This window comes from Diorhabda carinulata, chromosome 8 (genome assembly GCF_026250575.1).
Source record: "Diorhabda carinulata isolate Delta chromosome 8, icDioCari1.1, whole genome shotgun sequence".
In the NCBI taxonomy this organism is placed as follows: Eukaryota; Metazoa; Arthropoda; class Insecta; order Coleoptera; family Chrysomelidae; genus Diorhabda; species Diorhabda carinulata.
Window position 1 is genome coordinate 16,000,163 of NC_079467.1, and position 18,110 is coordinate 16,018,272.

Below are 18,110 nucleotides of genomic sequence, written 5' to 3' on the forward strand. Positions count from 1 at the left end.
ACACTGCCAGGACACTAACAGCTTCAGAAACTAAATATAGAAGAAGTTTACATTGAATCTTTGAAGATGATATCATAGTTATAGAAACACGCGTCAGACAGTGTGATGTCGTGCTGGTAAATAATTTGAATGATGGCAATATTATTTTTATTATACTAGTCTGAAAATATCCTATTGTCATCTGTTTATACAAAGACGTAAAGGCATTTTCGAAACAGCTTACGGACAATTTTTCCCGATTCCCGATTTTTTTCCGTGCAGATGGTTCGCAGATGCTTTAAATTTCCTAATGGTATGTCGCAGATCGTATATTTTGCAAGTGAGAAGGGTTAAGTAATTTTTGTGATACTTCAATTTTCCTTTGTATTTTGGAAGAACACCATCCTGTATGTCTTTTTAGAGTGAGCAAATCAGCCGTTTTTCACCAACATTGTTGCCGAAGAAGGCTTTAGCCCATATTCTTCAGAATTTTTCAGTTTCAGGTATTTTGCAATAAGTTTCGGAATAGCGCTGATGGTATAGCATCCCACATGTTTGGCGTAATACCAACAACTTCGGTATGCCACAACTAATATTCTACTGTTCAGGCTGTAGATCTGCATATTTACAGTGAAGTGCATAGAACTTACATCCCTCATTGGTAATGGAAAGACTTCTTGACATATGATTTTCTCTATATCGCAAAACTACCAAGCGCCCATATATCTCCGATATGTGCCAAAGATTCCAAACACTGAAATCACTTTTGCCAGTAAATATTGTTTATCTGAAGTCTCGCATAAAAATGTAATTACTTGTTCTGCCGTTAGTACCCTGAACTTTTTTGATAAATATCCAACAGCTTGACGCCTCAAAGAAGCAATATCTTTGGGATATTTTGTGTAGTCAACAATTTCTTTCATAGTTGAACAGCTTTCAACAACATTAAGAACCTACTCCATAATGAAAATGAAAAACACCAAAATTAAACGCAGGTTTTTGAGTAAGGGCGTTTGAAACTCGATGCTGACTTCCAGTGCTGCGAGGATATTCCCGGTGATGCTCCTATGCAAAACTCTGGCTATGGGTTTCAGCAATAAACCCTTAACTACTAACACCCCAATTTTGGACACTAATGGTGATGGGAATCTATGAGACCCTCATCTACATCACTCTTCTATTGCAAGGTGTTATTTTTTGAGTGTTTGTTGTAGTTTGATAATTGAAATAACGTATTTATTTAAATTTCTACTGATAAAACTGTATAAATAATAAGAAGAATATCCAAAAGTTCTTGTAATAACAAAAAGTAACTTGTTTACATATGACACTGTATCAACATTATTAAAGAAAAAAATAAAACGAGAAAAGGTTTTACCACAGAATCTGTGAAACAAAAATTGCAGAAGTGCAAATCATAAGTCTTTATATAAATCATATGTTCCATTTTTTCAAGTCTCCATTGACGCTCTAGTAGCAATTTCTGCACAATTAGTGGGCTTCTGGCATGTGAATTTCGTTTTGCGACGTGATGTCGAGGGGCATACGTGCAATATTTGCAAACTTCCTGGATTTGGAAGGCTCTTCCCAAATTTGCAAAGAATGTGTAATCATATTTTTTGTTTCCCTAGGAATTTGTGGCTTTTCCAATCTCTGTCTGGTGACTAGTCTACCAATTGCCAGCTAATGTTTCAACAAAAATAAAGTAGTTTGTGTCATTCCAGGATATGAGTTTTCCAAAATCTGCAATCAATTTTTCATGGTATATTCTTGACAAAAAATAACCTTCTTGATATCCGATATCAATGTCATATTTTCAGTAAATCCAATAATTGTTTTACCTACCTCGCGGTTTTTATTGTGTGAAACTTCTGCAGGAATTTCTTCCTCATTTTTTGAATTGTTCCTACAAAGGTTAACTAATTTCTCAACAGATGGTCTGCTAACTTGATTGATGAAAACCAATTGTCTGCTGTTATGTTCCTATTGGAATTGTAAGAAGGTTTGGCGAATCTGATAACTGATTGCGTTGACTTGCCGAATTTTCATTTTATCTGGGTTAGACCTGCACCATCTGTATCTCTTCTTGCATAAATAGAAGCATTATTCAAAAATTTTAATCTGTACGAGTTATTATTTTCATGCGGTATTTCTCTGGTATGGACAGAATGCATTTCAAATTAAAATCTGTCTTCAAACATAGACTTTCGCATTCTAAATAAGTGTTTCTAAAAACTAACTATTAATGGCGGTAGGATTCGTCTTCTTTCTGACTTCTCTGTCTTTTAGATTGTCAAACCGCAGCGATCCAGATAAAATTGAAGAGTGTCCATTGACATCATTGCTCTAAATATATACCTCCCCGTTCCGTTCGTGTCTAATATGCTACTGATGTCTTCATCGTGAGATTTTTAAGTTGACGAATATAGAAGCAACCCAAAAAAAGCCTGCAGTTCAACAACATTCACTTATGCTAGTTCGGTCGCTTATTTTGTCTCATGGAAGCTAATTAGTGATTGGTCCATGTAACAATCAACTCCAAAATTTTTCCTGAGATCAGCTCATTGAAGTATCCCATAAGGTTAGTTTCATCTTCTATCAGAAAACAAGTGACAGGTAAAAGAAAACGGTTATTCCATAGAAATAGTGATATCTTCCCCATTTTCTTTGTCATTGCGGGAATCATTACTAGTGTCAAATCCACTGTCCTTGCTTCCCATTTCACTGTCCGATTTCCTCAAAATTAGTGTCAGTATATCTGATATACTCAGCTGAACAACATCCATTTCATGCAGTGAAAATATCACGTTAATACTGACGCGTAGTCAGACTTCTGCACGTGAATATCCGAAAAACGCCACATACCTCAATGTTGCTGCATCGACAGGTTATAGGTCACTAAAATGAGGAAGATACATGAAACGACAGAATTTAGGAAAAATTTCGAAGGGTGAAACAGCTGGATGTTTGCGAGGGAGAGTCTAGCAGACTCCGCCTCTTTTGTTAAGGGTGATGTAAGCTGAAAATCCATTCCATATGGTGGCTATTCAAAAAAAGAGCGAGAAGCCCTAAAAGTCATGCTTCTAACACACTAATTCAAACTGAAATACCAATCACTTAGTGTTGAAGCCACGTCCATAAAGATGCAAAATTATTGGAGGTGATTTGAGATGTGAGGTCCTTGTCTCCCTTATAATCGCCGGGTAGGGCGATCTCTTCTCTAGCATATCTCACTACTGTTTTGTTTCTCATTCACCTTTTCTTTTTTCTCTCTATCAGGTTGATACCTCATGATTATCTTTCCCAAGATCTTTATGTGTTTTTTAATAACTTTATGAGTGTCCATATTTAAAATCCATATGCAATGCTAACCCATGCCAACTCGTGTCTCACTTTTTGTTGTTTTTGTTGTTCCATTGTTCCATGTTTTTCCATTATTCACATTGTTCTTTTTCTTTTCTGCGAGTTTTGCCTTCAGCTTACCACGCAGTTTTTTTGTAGTTCCTATTGATACCTATACATTTGGTTATAGTGTCCATTCTTTCACAAGTTCTCACATGCCTTCTCTCTTATCACTTATTGAGAGGTTCCTAGTATTGTCTAAAAAATTCTATCTCTCTTTTCCTTTTGCTTTCCAGATACACTTTTTAAGGCTTTATTGAGAAGTTCAGGTGATGATGTAATCCCTATCACACACCTATTTCTTTGTATATTTTCGTTTTGTTCATTCATAAATTTCAATTGTTGTTTCGGCATCTGTACATATGTTCATTAGTGGGCATTTGTGTCTTTAGTAGGTTGTTCTATTAACTACAAGAGTTACTACTACTACTACTACTACAAAATATGTGATTTGAACGCATCCATCGCTTCTTCAGGTATAAAGAAATGTTGACCTCGTAATTTTGGTTTGTAGGAATACGGAAAAATTATTATGTGCTAAGACCGCACGGCGGATGACCCATCAATTCGATGTTTTGACTGATGTGTGAGACCTCGCATTGTCGTGGTGGAGCATGATTCGTCTTTTGCGATTGGTTTGCCCAATTATTTCGAACAATTTTGGCAAAAAATGCTAGTGTATTATTCATAATTGACCGTTCTATGCTGCTCTACTGAAATGGTGGCGACATGTCCCGTTATTTCGAATGAACAGGTGACCTTTGCTTTGAGGTCCTTCGAGCGCCAACAACTATTGTTATATTTGAATCATGCGCTATCCAACGCGAACAAATCTTTTTGACAGTCATACATGCGAGTGGAACTAATGCCCAAATATGCCTCGGTATGTCAATATCAAATAAAATCATCGAACGAAAATGTTCGTGATATAAGCCGCTTTTTTACCAAGATGAATGTTTCAAGTATCTCAAAAAGCACTCGTATGACGTTAAGTACTAAGTACGTTCAGCAAAGAATATGTCAAATTTTATGATGAAAATGTCAGATTTGACATATTGACATGAATGCTACCATATCTCACAACTTGAATAGCAACTCTCGTAATATCGCCCAGTATTTAACAATATCAAACGCCGCTTCAAAATCAATGAACACAATGTCGAGTAGTATGTTATATTCATTGGCTCGCTCTTCCAAGATTCTCAGGGTCATAAGTACATTTATGAATACGGCTTGTTCTTTGATGCTAGACAGCTACTCTTTTAGCTTATAAATTATGTTAGTGAGTGTTAGTAGTAGATAGTTTGCCAGATCGCTCTTGTCACATTTTCGATAATGACGCTATTCCAACATTTCTTTGGTTGTTTTATCCTATCCAAGACATTTGGGCATTTCTTAGGCTGTAGTTACGTTCTTTCTTAAACTCATTGTTTCATTGGAGCTCAGCCGGATCTATTTTCGTTGTGATTTTTGTTAGTACTAGTTAATTGCATATAGAAATTTATTTCCCATGTAGTTCATTGAAGTATTATTGCTCCAGTTGTATCCGAAATCTCCTATTATTTATATTCACCGCTACGCAATCATCCTAATTCATAATAACATTAGAACTTATCAGATATAATTACAGGGGTATCTCATAAATTCCTTTTTTATAAGATGTATATGAATTTTTTGATACCCTTTGGAAGCATCACCAATCAAACCTGCTTCGCAATGTTTTTAAACTTCAAACGCAAAGTAAACATTGCGATCCGAATAATGAATCACGATAACATTCAACGACATCGACAAATATTGAGATTACTTTTACATTTAAAAGAGGTGCTTTTGATGTGAAGCAATTTCGAAGTTTTGACTCACAAACACCAGGTAATTTGCATCGGCTTCAGTCAACAGCCTTGTGCATATTTTTAGCTTTTCAAACTTCTTATTCATATAGAATGTGGAACTTTTATTTGATTCTAATATTAGAAAGAGTTTATAATAACTTTGATTTTGTGAAGAATATCATGTTCAATCGCACAAATAATAACTTTGCAGACTCATGTTTTCAATATATTTTTCTAAATAAAGCCGAAACACAAGTGAAGTGTGGGAATCTCCCATTCAATCGATTTCATAAAATCATAATACGTAGATGAAGCATTGAAATACAATAAAGTACCAAAACAAAAATAAATTATAGTTTAGAAAAACAAAACAACACGCCTTTAGCAATAATAAAACTGAACAATAATAAATAATTATTGCCATGAGAATAGAATTACTGATGAGAACATAAATAACACTATTATAAAAGCCTTGGGTGCTGTATGTAGAAGATTAATGAAATGCAAAAGAAAATAACTCGAGAGAAGATATTCTGATGGATAAAGAAGAGAACAGTGATACAAAAAGAGAACTAGAAATGGAATTATTTGATAAAAAAGTTAGAAGAAGAATTACACTAAACATATCTTGTCTATGCACGTTTCAAAACACTTTCCGTCACTATAATCGTATTTGTACAGTTGCGGTTTGACCGTGTTTTTTTTCTCGTGGCAAAAACCATCTGTCTCGAAAAACAGGAGCAATGTATCAATCTCTAATTTCTCGTTAAATTGAAAAAAACTCTGACTGAGTGCTATAAATTGTTACAAGAGGCCTATGGAGAGAATTCTCTATCTCGTGCGCGTGTTTTCGAGTGGTGTAAGCGCTTTAGTGAGGGCCGTGAGAGCACTGAAGATGACCAGCGCCCAGGTGGCCCTGTAACTGTTTTAGCACCGGAAACAGAGATGAAATTCGACCAAATCGTGCGTGCAGATCTTTGAATGAGCAACCGGATGATTGCTGAGGCTGTGAACAAAGAAACGGTTACAAAAATTTTACAAACAGGAATTACCTGTGACAAAAGTCTGTGCGAAGTTAGTGCCAAAAAATCTGACTCCTGACCAAAAGCTCTTGCGTCAACGGGTCTACCCAAATTTCCTTGAAAGGTTAGGAAAGTTAAAACAAGATTTTCTTTGAAAGGAACCCGATTTTAGTCGTTGGAAGCGGTAAAGCAAAAAACGGCAGAGCTCCTAAAGGCCCTCACCCAAGAAGACTCCCATCACTGCTTCGTTCAATGGAAAAAACGTATGGAAAGGTGTGTGGCGAGGATAAAAAGGAAATTGGAGGGGAGCATTCGAATGTTGAATAATTTCAATGAAAAACCCTTTTTCGTAACCAATATCGTTATTTAATAGCCAGACCTCGTACAGGATCAGATGGATTAAAAATAATTGAGAATAATAATGAAATTGAAGTTAACGAAAATGCAATGGACAGAAAAAATAATGATATAAAAGAAGAAGAGAATATAAATTATGTAATACAAATGGATAATGGTATATTAGAAGATGAATGTTATATTATAGAACCTAAATCAGATACAAAATATTGAATATACAGATTCAAAATAATACAATTGATAAAAGTAAAATGAACAATGAAAATTACGAAACAAGAGAAAAAAATTATAAGAATAATGATAAAATGAGTTTAGGATATTTTAATGAACAATCAAATGAGATAATAAATTAAAAGAGAATAGAACAACTATGTGAAATACATATATACTTTCAGACTTTAGAAAAGAAAAATTATTGATTAGATCATTAGATATATAAGAAATTTATTTATGAAATTCATAATTTTGTTTACTCAACAAAAAAAAAAGAAAATGCTAAAAAAATTATAGTCAATGCAAATGGAACAATACGAAATGATAGATATGAGTGAATTATTAAGAACGAAACAAAATTCAATACGTAAAAGAGTTTATTGACCCTACACAATTATATGCATTATGCTATTATAGAGAAAAATGTATAGAAATATTTTTAAAACGCTGCGTTTAATTAAATTCGTTAATTGTATAAATGTTGTGAAAGAGTTTTGATTATTGAAGAACAGAAAGAGGAAATGGAGCATTATCACGTATATAAGAAAGGACGTAGAGGTTTTAATAATCTCAAAAATTCATTAGGTCAAAACCAGTTGTTCATTCTGTGAAGATGGAAGAAACTTATGAAAATATTCGCTTGCTTTTAGACAAAATTAACTACAACAAGTATTTTAACGGGACTTCAGGGAGGGCTTACGAAACATTGCTGTTTTCTTTGTCTATGGGACAGTCGGGCAGTAGATCAACACTATGTAAAAAAAATGGCAAGCAAGAAGTTTCAGCCGGGATCTCAAAATATTAGCTTTATACCCCTTGTAGATCCCAAAAATGTCCTTCGTCCCACCTTCAGATTAAACTTGGGTTGATGAAAAACTTTGTAAAGGCTATGGATAAAGAGGGTGATGGATTCAAATACATTTCCCTAGTTGAGTGATGTCAAATTAAAGGAAGGTATTTTTATTGGGCCACAAATGAAAAAATTACTGGACGATGTCAATTCTGCGAAAAAGCTCACCAGACTGGAACTTGAAAGGCATTTGTTAGTGTAGTGACGGGATTTTTGGATAACAATATGGATCCAAACTACCAACAGTTAGTTGATGAATTCGTAGACGCCTACAAATCTCTTGGTGCTCGAATGTTATTGAAAATTCATTTGAGCAGTGTGACAGGTTCCACAAAAATATTAGAACAATGGAAAATCGGTATTAAGGACGGTGACATTTGGCCATGATGGGTGATTACTGTTGGTTTTTGAAAAGAGAAAGTGCAACCCATTATAAAAGAAAAAAGTGGAGCTAATTGATATTTAAAGTGATTTTTTTTATATTTTAGGCATGTTTATTAGATGTGAACTATGAATATATTTTCAATAAATATTGAATATTTCACCAATGAATATGGTTCTATGAATGTAACTTAAAAACCTTACGTGTTTCAATATTTTTTTTCATATTTTCGTATTTGTATATGTCCATATTATCACAATATGCTATTCATTCTTGTGTTACTACAAAAAAATCTTTTTTGTCGACCAGTGAATCTACTTAATCACATAACTCACACGGTCTACTGTATAAAATAACAGCGGATAGAGTTCAGAAACAATGACCTACAAAACTTTTGTAAATTATGTAAAATTGAATTGCAGTAGTATGTGAGCATAAAATTTCAACTCTAATTCACCTATTGAGAGATTTGCCTTGGGTGCTGTATGACATTTTAAAACTAACTTTTCGTTTTGTAACCATTAGATTTTAGTCTAATTCCCATTCCAGAGATTAACCGATGATTTTTTCGATTACTGAAAATTGAAAATGTGATTGTCGGCTTCTATAATAGTAACATTAGTTTTCATTTGTAAGTTCATCCTTATTCTTATATTATTATTCTTATATTATATTCTTCTTTATTTGTTTGCATTCCTTTCCATGTAATCTAAAATCATTAGAAGATTTGTCAAAAAAAGCTCTTATCATTTCTGTTTAAATATAAAATACTTACTACTCATCATTTTGTATTTTTAGATATCAAATTCGCCAAAGATGCTATATTCTCCCACTTAAATATTGTTTATTTCAGCCTGATCAACAATAATTACTCCATTGCAACAACTTTTTATAATTCTTCTAAGGCTTTCGATTGTCGATATTTCAATTAACAAATTGCAATACCGGGGTTTCAGGAGAACACCTTCCGCGCTGTTGAATTCATACCTTACCAACAGAAGTCATCTTGTGGGGGCTGAAACAACGATGTCCTCTTGCAAGCCAATAGAATGTGTAGTAACTCAAGGTTCTATGCTAGGCCCTTTTTAGTTTTTTCTGAGTATGAACGACATATGTAGACGATACTAGTTTCTCTTGGAGCAACCCATATGTCATATAAAAATACTGTGCAGCATTTTATAACTAAATAACATAATTTACGTCGTTTATTCTATAAAATTCTCATGGCTATTCTTTGAAATGGGAGCTACATATCTCACGAATATTTCGATAACCAAGTTATCATCTTCAGAAACTAAAGGTAAAATTAAACCCATGAACTTACCTATTTTCTATTGAATTTTACAATTAAAATAGGGACAATCGGCTCACAGGAGAAGGTTCATTGGTGGGCAAATTCAGATGAAAATAGGTTTTAGCTTACCTCCAGTCTTTGAAGATGATAACTTGGTTTTCAAAGCGCGCGCGAGTCAGTATAATTGTGAGTGTTGGTGTAGTGGTAGGGTTAACAGTGTGTTTAATATGAATATCACCAACGATTCCAAAAATCCAACTAAATTTCTCCTAGGTGTGATATATTTAATGTGACTGACTATACAGAACAGTTTTAAAATTCGGTCTACTATTAAATTAACATCAAAAACAATCTATAACTTATAAGCAAAACGTATTATGATTTTTCCCCTTCTCAAAATTCTCGTTTCGTTTATCTCCGAAAATATCCAAGCGTACCCTCACGAACCTTTCTTTCCCACAAACATACAACTTTTTGTAGCTACTTCAATAAACAAACAAAGGACTGGTTTTCAGATAACCACTTATGTATTTTTATAGAAGTTCGCAGACCCAGAAAGGATTGTTTGTGAAACGTCTATCGGTTCGCGGATTCAATTCAGAAAAAACAACTCACACAAAGTTTTTCTTTTCCCTAAAAACGATTTGAGAAAAAAATAATGTTGATTTGTGGAATATCAATGTTATGAAAAAGTTATTCGACGCAGAAGATATAATAATGTATACTTACAAGCCTCGTCCCGATTCATTTGACACACTTTTATAATTTATACAGTAGAAATGGTGGATGTGTTCCAACCATTTCGTGACTAAAGCTAAGGACACATTTTCAACACGTGTCGTGTTAACACGCATTATCACGTGTTATATAAATATCTTTCACGTTATTTTAAATAGATCTATGAATGTTCTTGTGATGTGTCGTCAGAGACCGACAACACGCCCTTAACACGTCATAGCTCGTGTTTTCAATATCTACGTTGAGCAGATTTTCGTAAGAAGGACTAAAAAGTGTTCTAGGTTATATTCACCACCTGTGCCGAGTTTGTTTACCTTTACCGGTATGTTCTGAGCATGCCTACGTTGGTTTATTGGAAAAACCCAGTACTTCCTGGATTCATATTGTAGCACTAGCAATGCTGCAGTAACCGCAACCATTTCCTCTACTTCATCCAACCAATCCATCTCTTCTTGTAGGTGCTCCATTATATTATGAACTCCGGAGGATTGTGAATGCGTGTTGTATGAACGTGAAGGTCGAGGATACTACTACACCAGTTTAAAAACATCATAATGTCAGCTGACACATACGTTTTACTGCAGAGATATGTGTCCGGATTATCTGATGTCGCATTTTGACGTGTCGTGTTGACACGTATTATCACGTATCGAAATTGTGTCCTTCGCTTAATCCGTTTACAACAATATAAATAAAACCAAAATTTTTGTCAACTAACTAATAGTCGATAGGTTGGACTTGCTTATATTCTATTTATATGATTAACATCAAAATATTAAGCACAGCTCTTTCGATGAAAATATCGATATATAAGTAGGTACATATTTATGTAGTCTACCAAATTGACGTAATATTCAGTCTCTCAGATTCAATCAAATGGGTGTCCTCTTAACGAAATTAATTAGTTTGCCTAAGATTGAGTTTGTCCAAATCAGAGTTCGTTTCATCAATACGTCCTTGCTCAAAGGGATTCTTCTCTGAAGTATCAAATGTCAAATGAAGATTTGTGCAGAACAGTTTTCGAAAATCCTTCAACAACAGGTAAAATAACTCCTCTCCAAAGGTTTGCGGTTTACCAGATTTCGCGACAAGTAATGTGATATTGTAAATGCTCGCAAGCCATCATCGTTGCTACCTAGAAGTAAAAATACTTAATACTGTGGGTCTTTTTTCATATTTATCTCTCAATGTTTGAAAATATGTTAAATATTCACCTATTTTATTAGGATGACACATTACATACGTAAAATAATACGAGGGCCGTTTTTTCAACATCCGATAGGCTATAAGTAAAACACAAGTTCATATAAAACAATAATTTTATTACGAATCACACTTCGCAATTCACACTTGGCGGTAGCATCAATAATGGCGGACATGTTTACGTGGCTCTTGCACAACGCCGACTGACGCCTGAATGTCAATAATGGCGGAATGTGTAGTGCGAGAGCTTCACAATCATCTACAGTGCTGAAAAAAAACAGACCTTGTAAATTATACTTATGTATAGCATCTAGCATGGAGGTTGGATATTTCTTTCTATCTAATTTCCTTTTTCGTTCAAAATAAATTGTAAAATGGATAATATATGAAATGAAATTATATGCATGTAACAAAAAGGAAGGTGGGTTCTCACTACTTCTACACTGGCAATCACTAATCGATTCACTTCGTCGTATTAATTTGCAAGTCCAAATGAGCGTTACTGATGACGCGGCTAACGGCAAGTCTTGACTCATTGTACCGAATATGGAATATGAAAGTTTTTAGAAATAACAGTCGCGTAGCTTCTTAAAACATTATCTGGTTATATTGGTAGAAGAAGTTAAGCAAACATTTTAGTTCTTTACTATCGAAACAAAATCGATTTTCATAGACCTTCCGCTTACGCTTGTGGACCATTTTTTGTTATGGCTAAGGTAGAACCTCGTCGAATTTCCCCTGGTCCACCTGGAACACTTTGGGAATAACAAGTATAGATAATACTACATGCACTATGATATGTAATCCTAGTAGTGTGAGCTGACTTTAATCTGAAGTTTAAGAACATAGGATAATATAGTATCACTATTTCAGATGTTTATGCTCTGACTTTGTACATACATAAGTTATTCCGTACTGCCATTTTGGTTCCATCGGTTAAATCTTCTGTTTTTAGTTTTAACCAAGGTGTTCTACTAAGAGAGATGGATCATTCTTCATTTTTCTCTTAACGAAGCTTACCAATCTTAGAAGTATTTTAAGCGCAATCGCCACTCCATGAAATATATTCTTTATTTAAAAATGTCCTTGAACAGATATTAACGTTAGTGAATAGATGAAAAAGGTTGAAAAGAACTCCATTTCAATATATTTAAAAAAATTCATAAACAAACTACTGTGTTAATGAATTAACATGCTTTTCATCCATTTTCTGGAAATGACTATTGGTTAATACACAGTTACAGGTATAATTAGGCATTTCTTGGGCGCAATTTTGAATTTTATACAGGTATTCACAATTCGTACAAAATTTTTAACACTATTTACCACTAACAAATAGTAACAATAGCATTGTAGTCTTCCCGTCTCACGGCGTTTTAGTTGATATAGAATTTCAAAAGCTTAAAAGTTGATAATCTCTTCATACCTACAGATGTAGAATTAAATGGAGAGTCTTGGAATTAGTTCTGGAAAGAATTGATTCCAGCAATATATACATGTTCAATTAAAAAAAAATTCGCTAAAAACAATACGGTAAACAAAGCTCACGACGAATTCAACGGTGGTTCACGTTATGTCAATATCGTTGTCTCTTTCCATCATTGCTACCACCGCTTCTTTTCATTTTAGGAGAAGGGTTCCTGTTTCTGAATATGTTATGGGCTTGCAACAAGTGTATGGAAAATTAGCTCAAGCATAAGCATACATATATTGGCTCAGATAATTAGGATTTATAATTAAAATGAATAAAAATGTTGTTGGTAATGGTCAGTTCGAGTTAAAATGAATCACAAGAGAAAGGTTTCAAAATTCTTTGAATGAAAAGAAATATATAGAACTCTCAGCTCTAGGAGCTAAACCTGTCAACTAAAATCTTATGAATTAAACAAATCACTATTATGGTGGCAATCTGAGTGCAATTGTGCAATAGAACATAAAAAGAGAGTAATTAGCTCATATAAATGTATAAGTTCACTGGAGAACTGCATTAGTGTCAATAGATTAGTTGCTGGACCAAAAAATTCCTAAAAATAGAGCCGAAAAATACTATTGTAAGGACCAAATGACAATGAACTTGTAAATAACTATTACAGTGAGCTAAAGAATAACAATTCAATGGAAAAAACATGTAAGATTTTCGAATGGATAGAGAACAATAAAATAGTCCCGAAGAAGGCACAGATAAAGAATTATTAGAAAAAGAATTTTGAATTTTCAGGTGCCCTTGAATACGATAAAAATGATTGGTTGATGACTTTGTTTTCATCTACTTTATCTTATATGAAGTGGATATTTCTATAAATATTAGCATCTCATTTTTTTATGTATTACTTGAAAAGTAGACAGTTAACGATTTCAAACATATTTTGAATAAAGAAGTGTGGTAACTGCGCTTGTTCTTCTTAGCTCATATATTTTTTTTGTTGCAGATGGCTAAATCAAATTCAACAAGAGTTACTTTGGAAAATGTTGAGAGGGATACAGCAGGAAAATTCAAGTGTGAAGTATCTGCAGATGCTCCCCTTTTCCATACTGACATAATGACAGCTGATTTGATTGTCGCGGGTAAGAAAACTTTTGTGAAGTTATTTCCAAATGATAAACGGTAACCGATCCCTAACTACACCACACAATTGATAAACTCTGGTGACAAATATATTTTATTAAAATAATTGGATCTTTGATATGATGAAAGAAATATTTTTCCTCAACTTAATGAAAGATGACATTATATCTCTGAAATCATGGCAAATTCATCTTGGTTAAAAAAATGGAAATAGATGGTGAACATTTTCAAGCGATGATTTTATATGACTTTCGATTTGGATTAAACCAAGCGCGGATCCAGTGGAGGTCATGGGGTTCATGACCCTCATAAACCCTGATTAATATCCGATTTTGTATGTGCATATTAGTATAGATTAATTTTTAATAAATTGTAATTTTTGAGTTAGAATTGATAAACGTTATCATGATTATTTAACAAGTCAAAATAGACTCAATCAAAACTTTTCGCATTATTCGTACAAAATCGTACAAAATCGGGTTGTTGTGTCAGGAAACATCGATACTGTGCGTAATCTGATATTGCAAGATCGTAATGTAACAAACCATGAGATTGAGGTTTACTTAGGCATTGGTTTCACTCGCATACATTGGATATTGTATGAAAATATGGCTATCGAAAATATTTGATAGCGTGGGGTACCGCATAATTTGACACTCGCTCAAAAAAAGTCGTGTATTGTTGCATATCAATCTGAAACTAGTCATTTTTCAAAATGAGCCAAGTCCAACAAAAGTTATTCGGGCACGAAGAAACACTTCGAAGCTAATGGTCGCCACTTTTTCCGGAAAAACTAAACATTGCAATCGTTCCACTATAGCAATGTAGAACGCTCAGTTTTAAGTGATATACCAGCATTTATTTACAAAAAGTGTTTGAAAAAATTAGGAAAACTAATCGCAGAAGACACATCAGCTCAGACCATAACGTTTTTGAACAGTTTAAATATCGAATTGATCATACAGAGTATAAATTTGATATTCTAACTGTCCTTGTTTGGCATTAAATGATTTCTTATTATTCTCGCAGAGAAATGACGAGGTCAACATTTTTCTATACTTAAAAAAGCAGTTGATGGGTTCAAATCATATATTTTCGAGATACCTCAATCAGAATGGAAAAAATTTTGAGTAGGAACCTTCCTATTATTATACATAATACCTTGAACTTACTAATTACTAATGGTTTCTTGCATATTAAATAAATATATTACTTCTCAATTTGATTTCAATTTTAGACTGTTATATATATATTACAATAAATTTCGCTGTATACAAAAAAATCATTTATATTCCAATCATGACCAAGGCTGTTTTTGAATTAAGAGTGCCATATATCATAGATTCGGAATATTTTGAGAAGCTTTGGAGAAACTAAGCACTTCAAAATAGGGACGTAACTCATCTTCTTACCTGCAGGGATGTAGTCTAAGACCCTTTCGTTCCAACACGTATTAGATTGATAGTCCAACCTAGGAGTACAATAATTGTTAAGAGCTTTTCGATTAATTCCTCAAAATAACAGAATAATGGAATAAGATTGTGAAGGCTACGGTAGAAAATCTCTCATTAGTTTCGATATTGAGGAATTGATCAAATAATAGACAGTATTGGAAATTTTTATTATTTCTTGAAAACCCCAATCCAATCTCAAAGCTTAATAATAAGGGAGGAGTTACATTTTATATTTATTTCGAAATCGCCCAGATTCAAGAGTAATTGCGAAAATATTAGAGCGAGCTTAATAGGTAATGCGTGTCGTGTTTAGTTGCACAGCTGTATAATATGATTTCTTTTTAAATAAAAGCATGCAAATTCTATTTCTTTCCATTTATTCATATGAATAGTAGAAAAATGGAAAAAATATCTTGAACTATTCGTAATGTTAAAATGTGAAATCGACTGTTCAGTAACTTCAGTGCCTATGTAGCAAAAAGCAATTTTACTGCTGATATCTATCGACTAATAATTTACTTTAGTACTGATTTTTTTAAAAAAATCATGCAAGACACTTTCTGGAAAGCGTTTGACATTTAATATTTATTTTTCTTTGATAAAAATGCATTTTGGACTTTTTCCCGGATATACAATGTATCCCCAAATACATGAAACGACTCCCATTCGAGAAATTTGAATTTGAGTTTTGAAAAATCAAATATTCTTCTATTATTTTCCAGAAAACATATTTTTCTGAGGTATGGTATATATAAAAAAAGCCGTGAGCAGCAGAGCTCCATCACGAAAGTCGAATTTTTCGTCGAATGAAGAATTTAACTAATACACAAACAAATCTTTCCATCAAATGAATTTCTTGGTAATGATATCAATTCTCAATCTTATTTCTTTATATGGAAAATTTGCTATTCCTCAATAACTTTTCATTTCACAAGTCAATTCTCTCTCTCGAATGAAAATTCATAATTTCAATAGACCCGGTGGTCTCGAACACTCTTATTCAATTCCAATTGACAACAAAGAAAAAATTGTCATAATGACAAGAGATTTCGAAAATAGGAAGTAAAAAAATCACCCTAGCAACGATCATACTCGTATTATTCATTAAGTAGGGGGCGGTCCAGTTCAACAATTACAACGATCAAAATGATTTCGGGCGTTTTGTGCTAGAAGAAAACTTTGAAGTTGAGAAAGACAATTCTTCAACATCATCTCTACTTGCATGCGAAGTTCGAACCCTCTAGTTAAACTTTTTCTGGCCAAAAATGAGAAAATATAACAAAAATTACCATAACATGGAGAGGGGTGGAGATGGAAAGTTTCGACCTTAGAAAGGAAATAATCTCGCATCTAATTGAACCTACATGTGAAATTTCATTTTTCAGTCGCTTTTCGTTTGACCTGCAGAGGTGAGCAAAGGTCAAAAACCACTTTTTTTGCACTGCAACCCCTCGAAATATTCATAACCACAGACATTCGAAAAACCATCATAATCGTGTTCAGGAGGTCTCAAAACAAGGGAAAAATGATGTACCCCCCATTTTTCTTCTAGTCATGCCTACCGTAATAGTCTAATTTTTCCTTGAAAAATTCGTCTAAAAAGGTATTGAGAGAACTTGTTTAGAATCAACAAATTTTCTATCTTCATATTATAAGCAAGTAACAAAATGATGCTCATCTTGATCAATGCATTATCGGCAACATTTCTCAAAGGAGAGGCAGGTCCGGCGAAGCACGTCAATCTGTCCGCGAAAAGTTTCAAATTCTTCTTCAGTTGCAGTTCGGATATCGAGGAGGGTGCGAGTTCCTCTTGCAAAAACACCGTCCCTCAAATGACCAGACAGAAATAAATCACAGGTTTTCAGATAATATGAGCGTGCGGGCCACTCAACGAATGTTCATTTGCCTATCCATTCTCCAAAATGAGCATTAATGTATTTCTGCATATACTCGTATAACATGTATTGTTGCATGAAATGACGGATGTTCACGAGAGTTGTCAAATAATAGTGGCAGTATACGAATTGTTCTGTTTCTTGCAAAATTAAGTTGAAATTCGTACATTAATCGCAGGTCCGTACCATTTTCGCCGAATTAAAAATACCTTCACCTACCGTGGACAACAACGCGAAAAAATATGCATCCACTAGGATCTTTCGTGATAGAAAACAGCCTCGAAAAACCACAATCGCTGAAGATAAACGTATTGTATTAATCAGTGAATCTGATTGACCATTCACGAGTCAAAGATAGCAGATCAATGAATCTAGTGACTTAGTGATCTTTGAGTACTTCTACATTAAAAATGAGATTGAGAAAAGGCCTTTTTGTAAGGGTGGCATTAAAGAAACATCTTTTGAGACGTCAAAATTAAAAAAAAGGGTTGAAGTGACCTAAAGAACATGAAAATTGTACGCATGAAGAGTGGCAGAAAGTTTTATGGAATAAGCAAAGTTTGAATTATTTGGGTCTAAGAAAAAAGTGTTTGTGCGTAGGTCAAAGAAAGAACGTATGTGGCGGAGGTTCGGCGACTGGAAAGTGGAAAATTGGACGAAAGAAGGGTATAATAATATAGTTCTGGTCAGAACCTGATCGGCACATAATTTATGTTCCCTTATGACAACTATCCCTTGCATACCTTGAAGCTGTACAAAGAGTATTTGTAAGACTTGGAAAGGAACAATGTACTGAAAATAGTGATTTGGCCGCCACAGGGGCCGAATCTCAACCCGATTGAGTTGTTGTGGGATAAATTGGACGGGGATATTAGAAAGCAGAGCCAGGAAAATCCTGAAACAAATATACGATGATTATTTGT

The 18,110-nt window shown here is 33.9% G+C and overlaps 1 protein-coding gene across 1 annotated transcript in view; it reads left to right on the forward strand.

Moving 5' to 3' along the window:
• Positions 1-18,110, forward strand: part of LOC130897418 (uncharacterized) — a 183,455-nt gene that overhangs the window by 79,248 nt on the left and 86,097 nt on the right. The window contains exon 3 of the mRNA XM_057806257.1: positions 13,702-13,837. Within this exon, the coding sequence (XP_057662240.1) occupies positions 13,702-13,837 (136 nt within the window). The remainder of the gene's footprint in view (positions 1-13,701; positions 13,838-18,110) is intronic.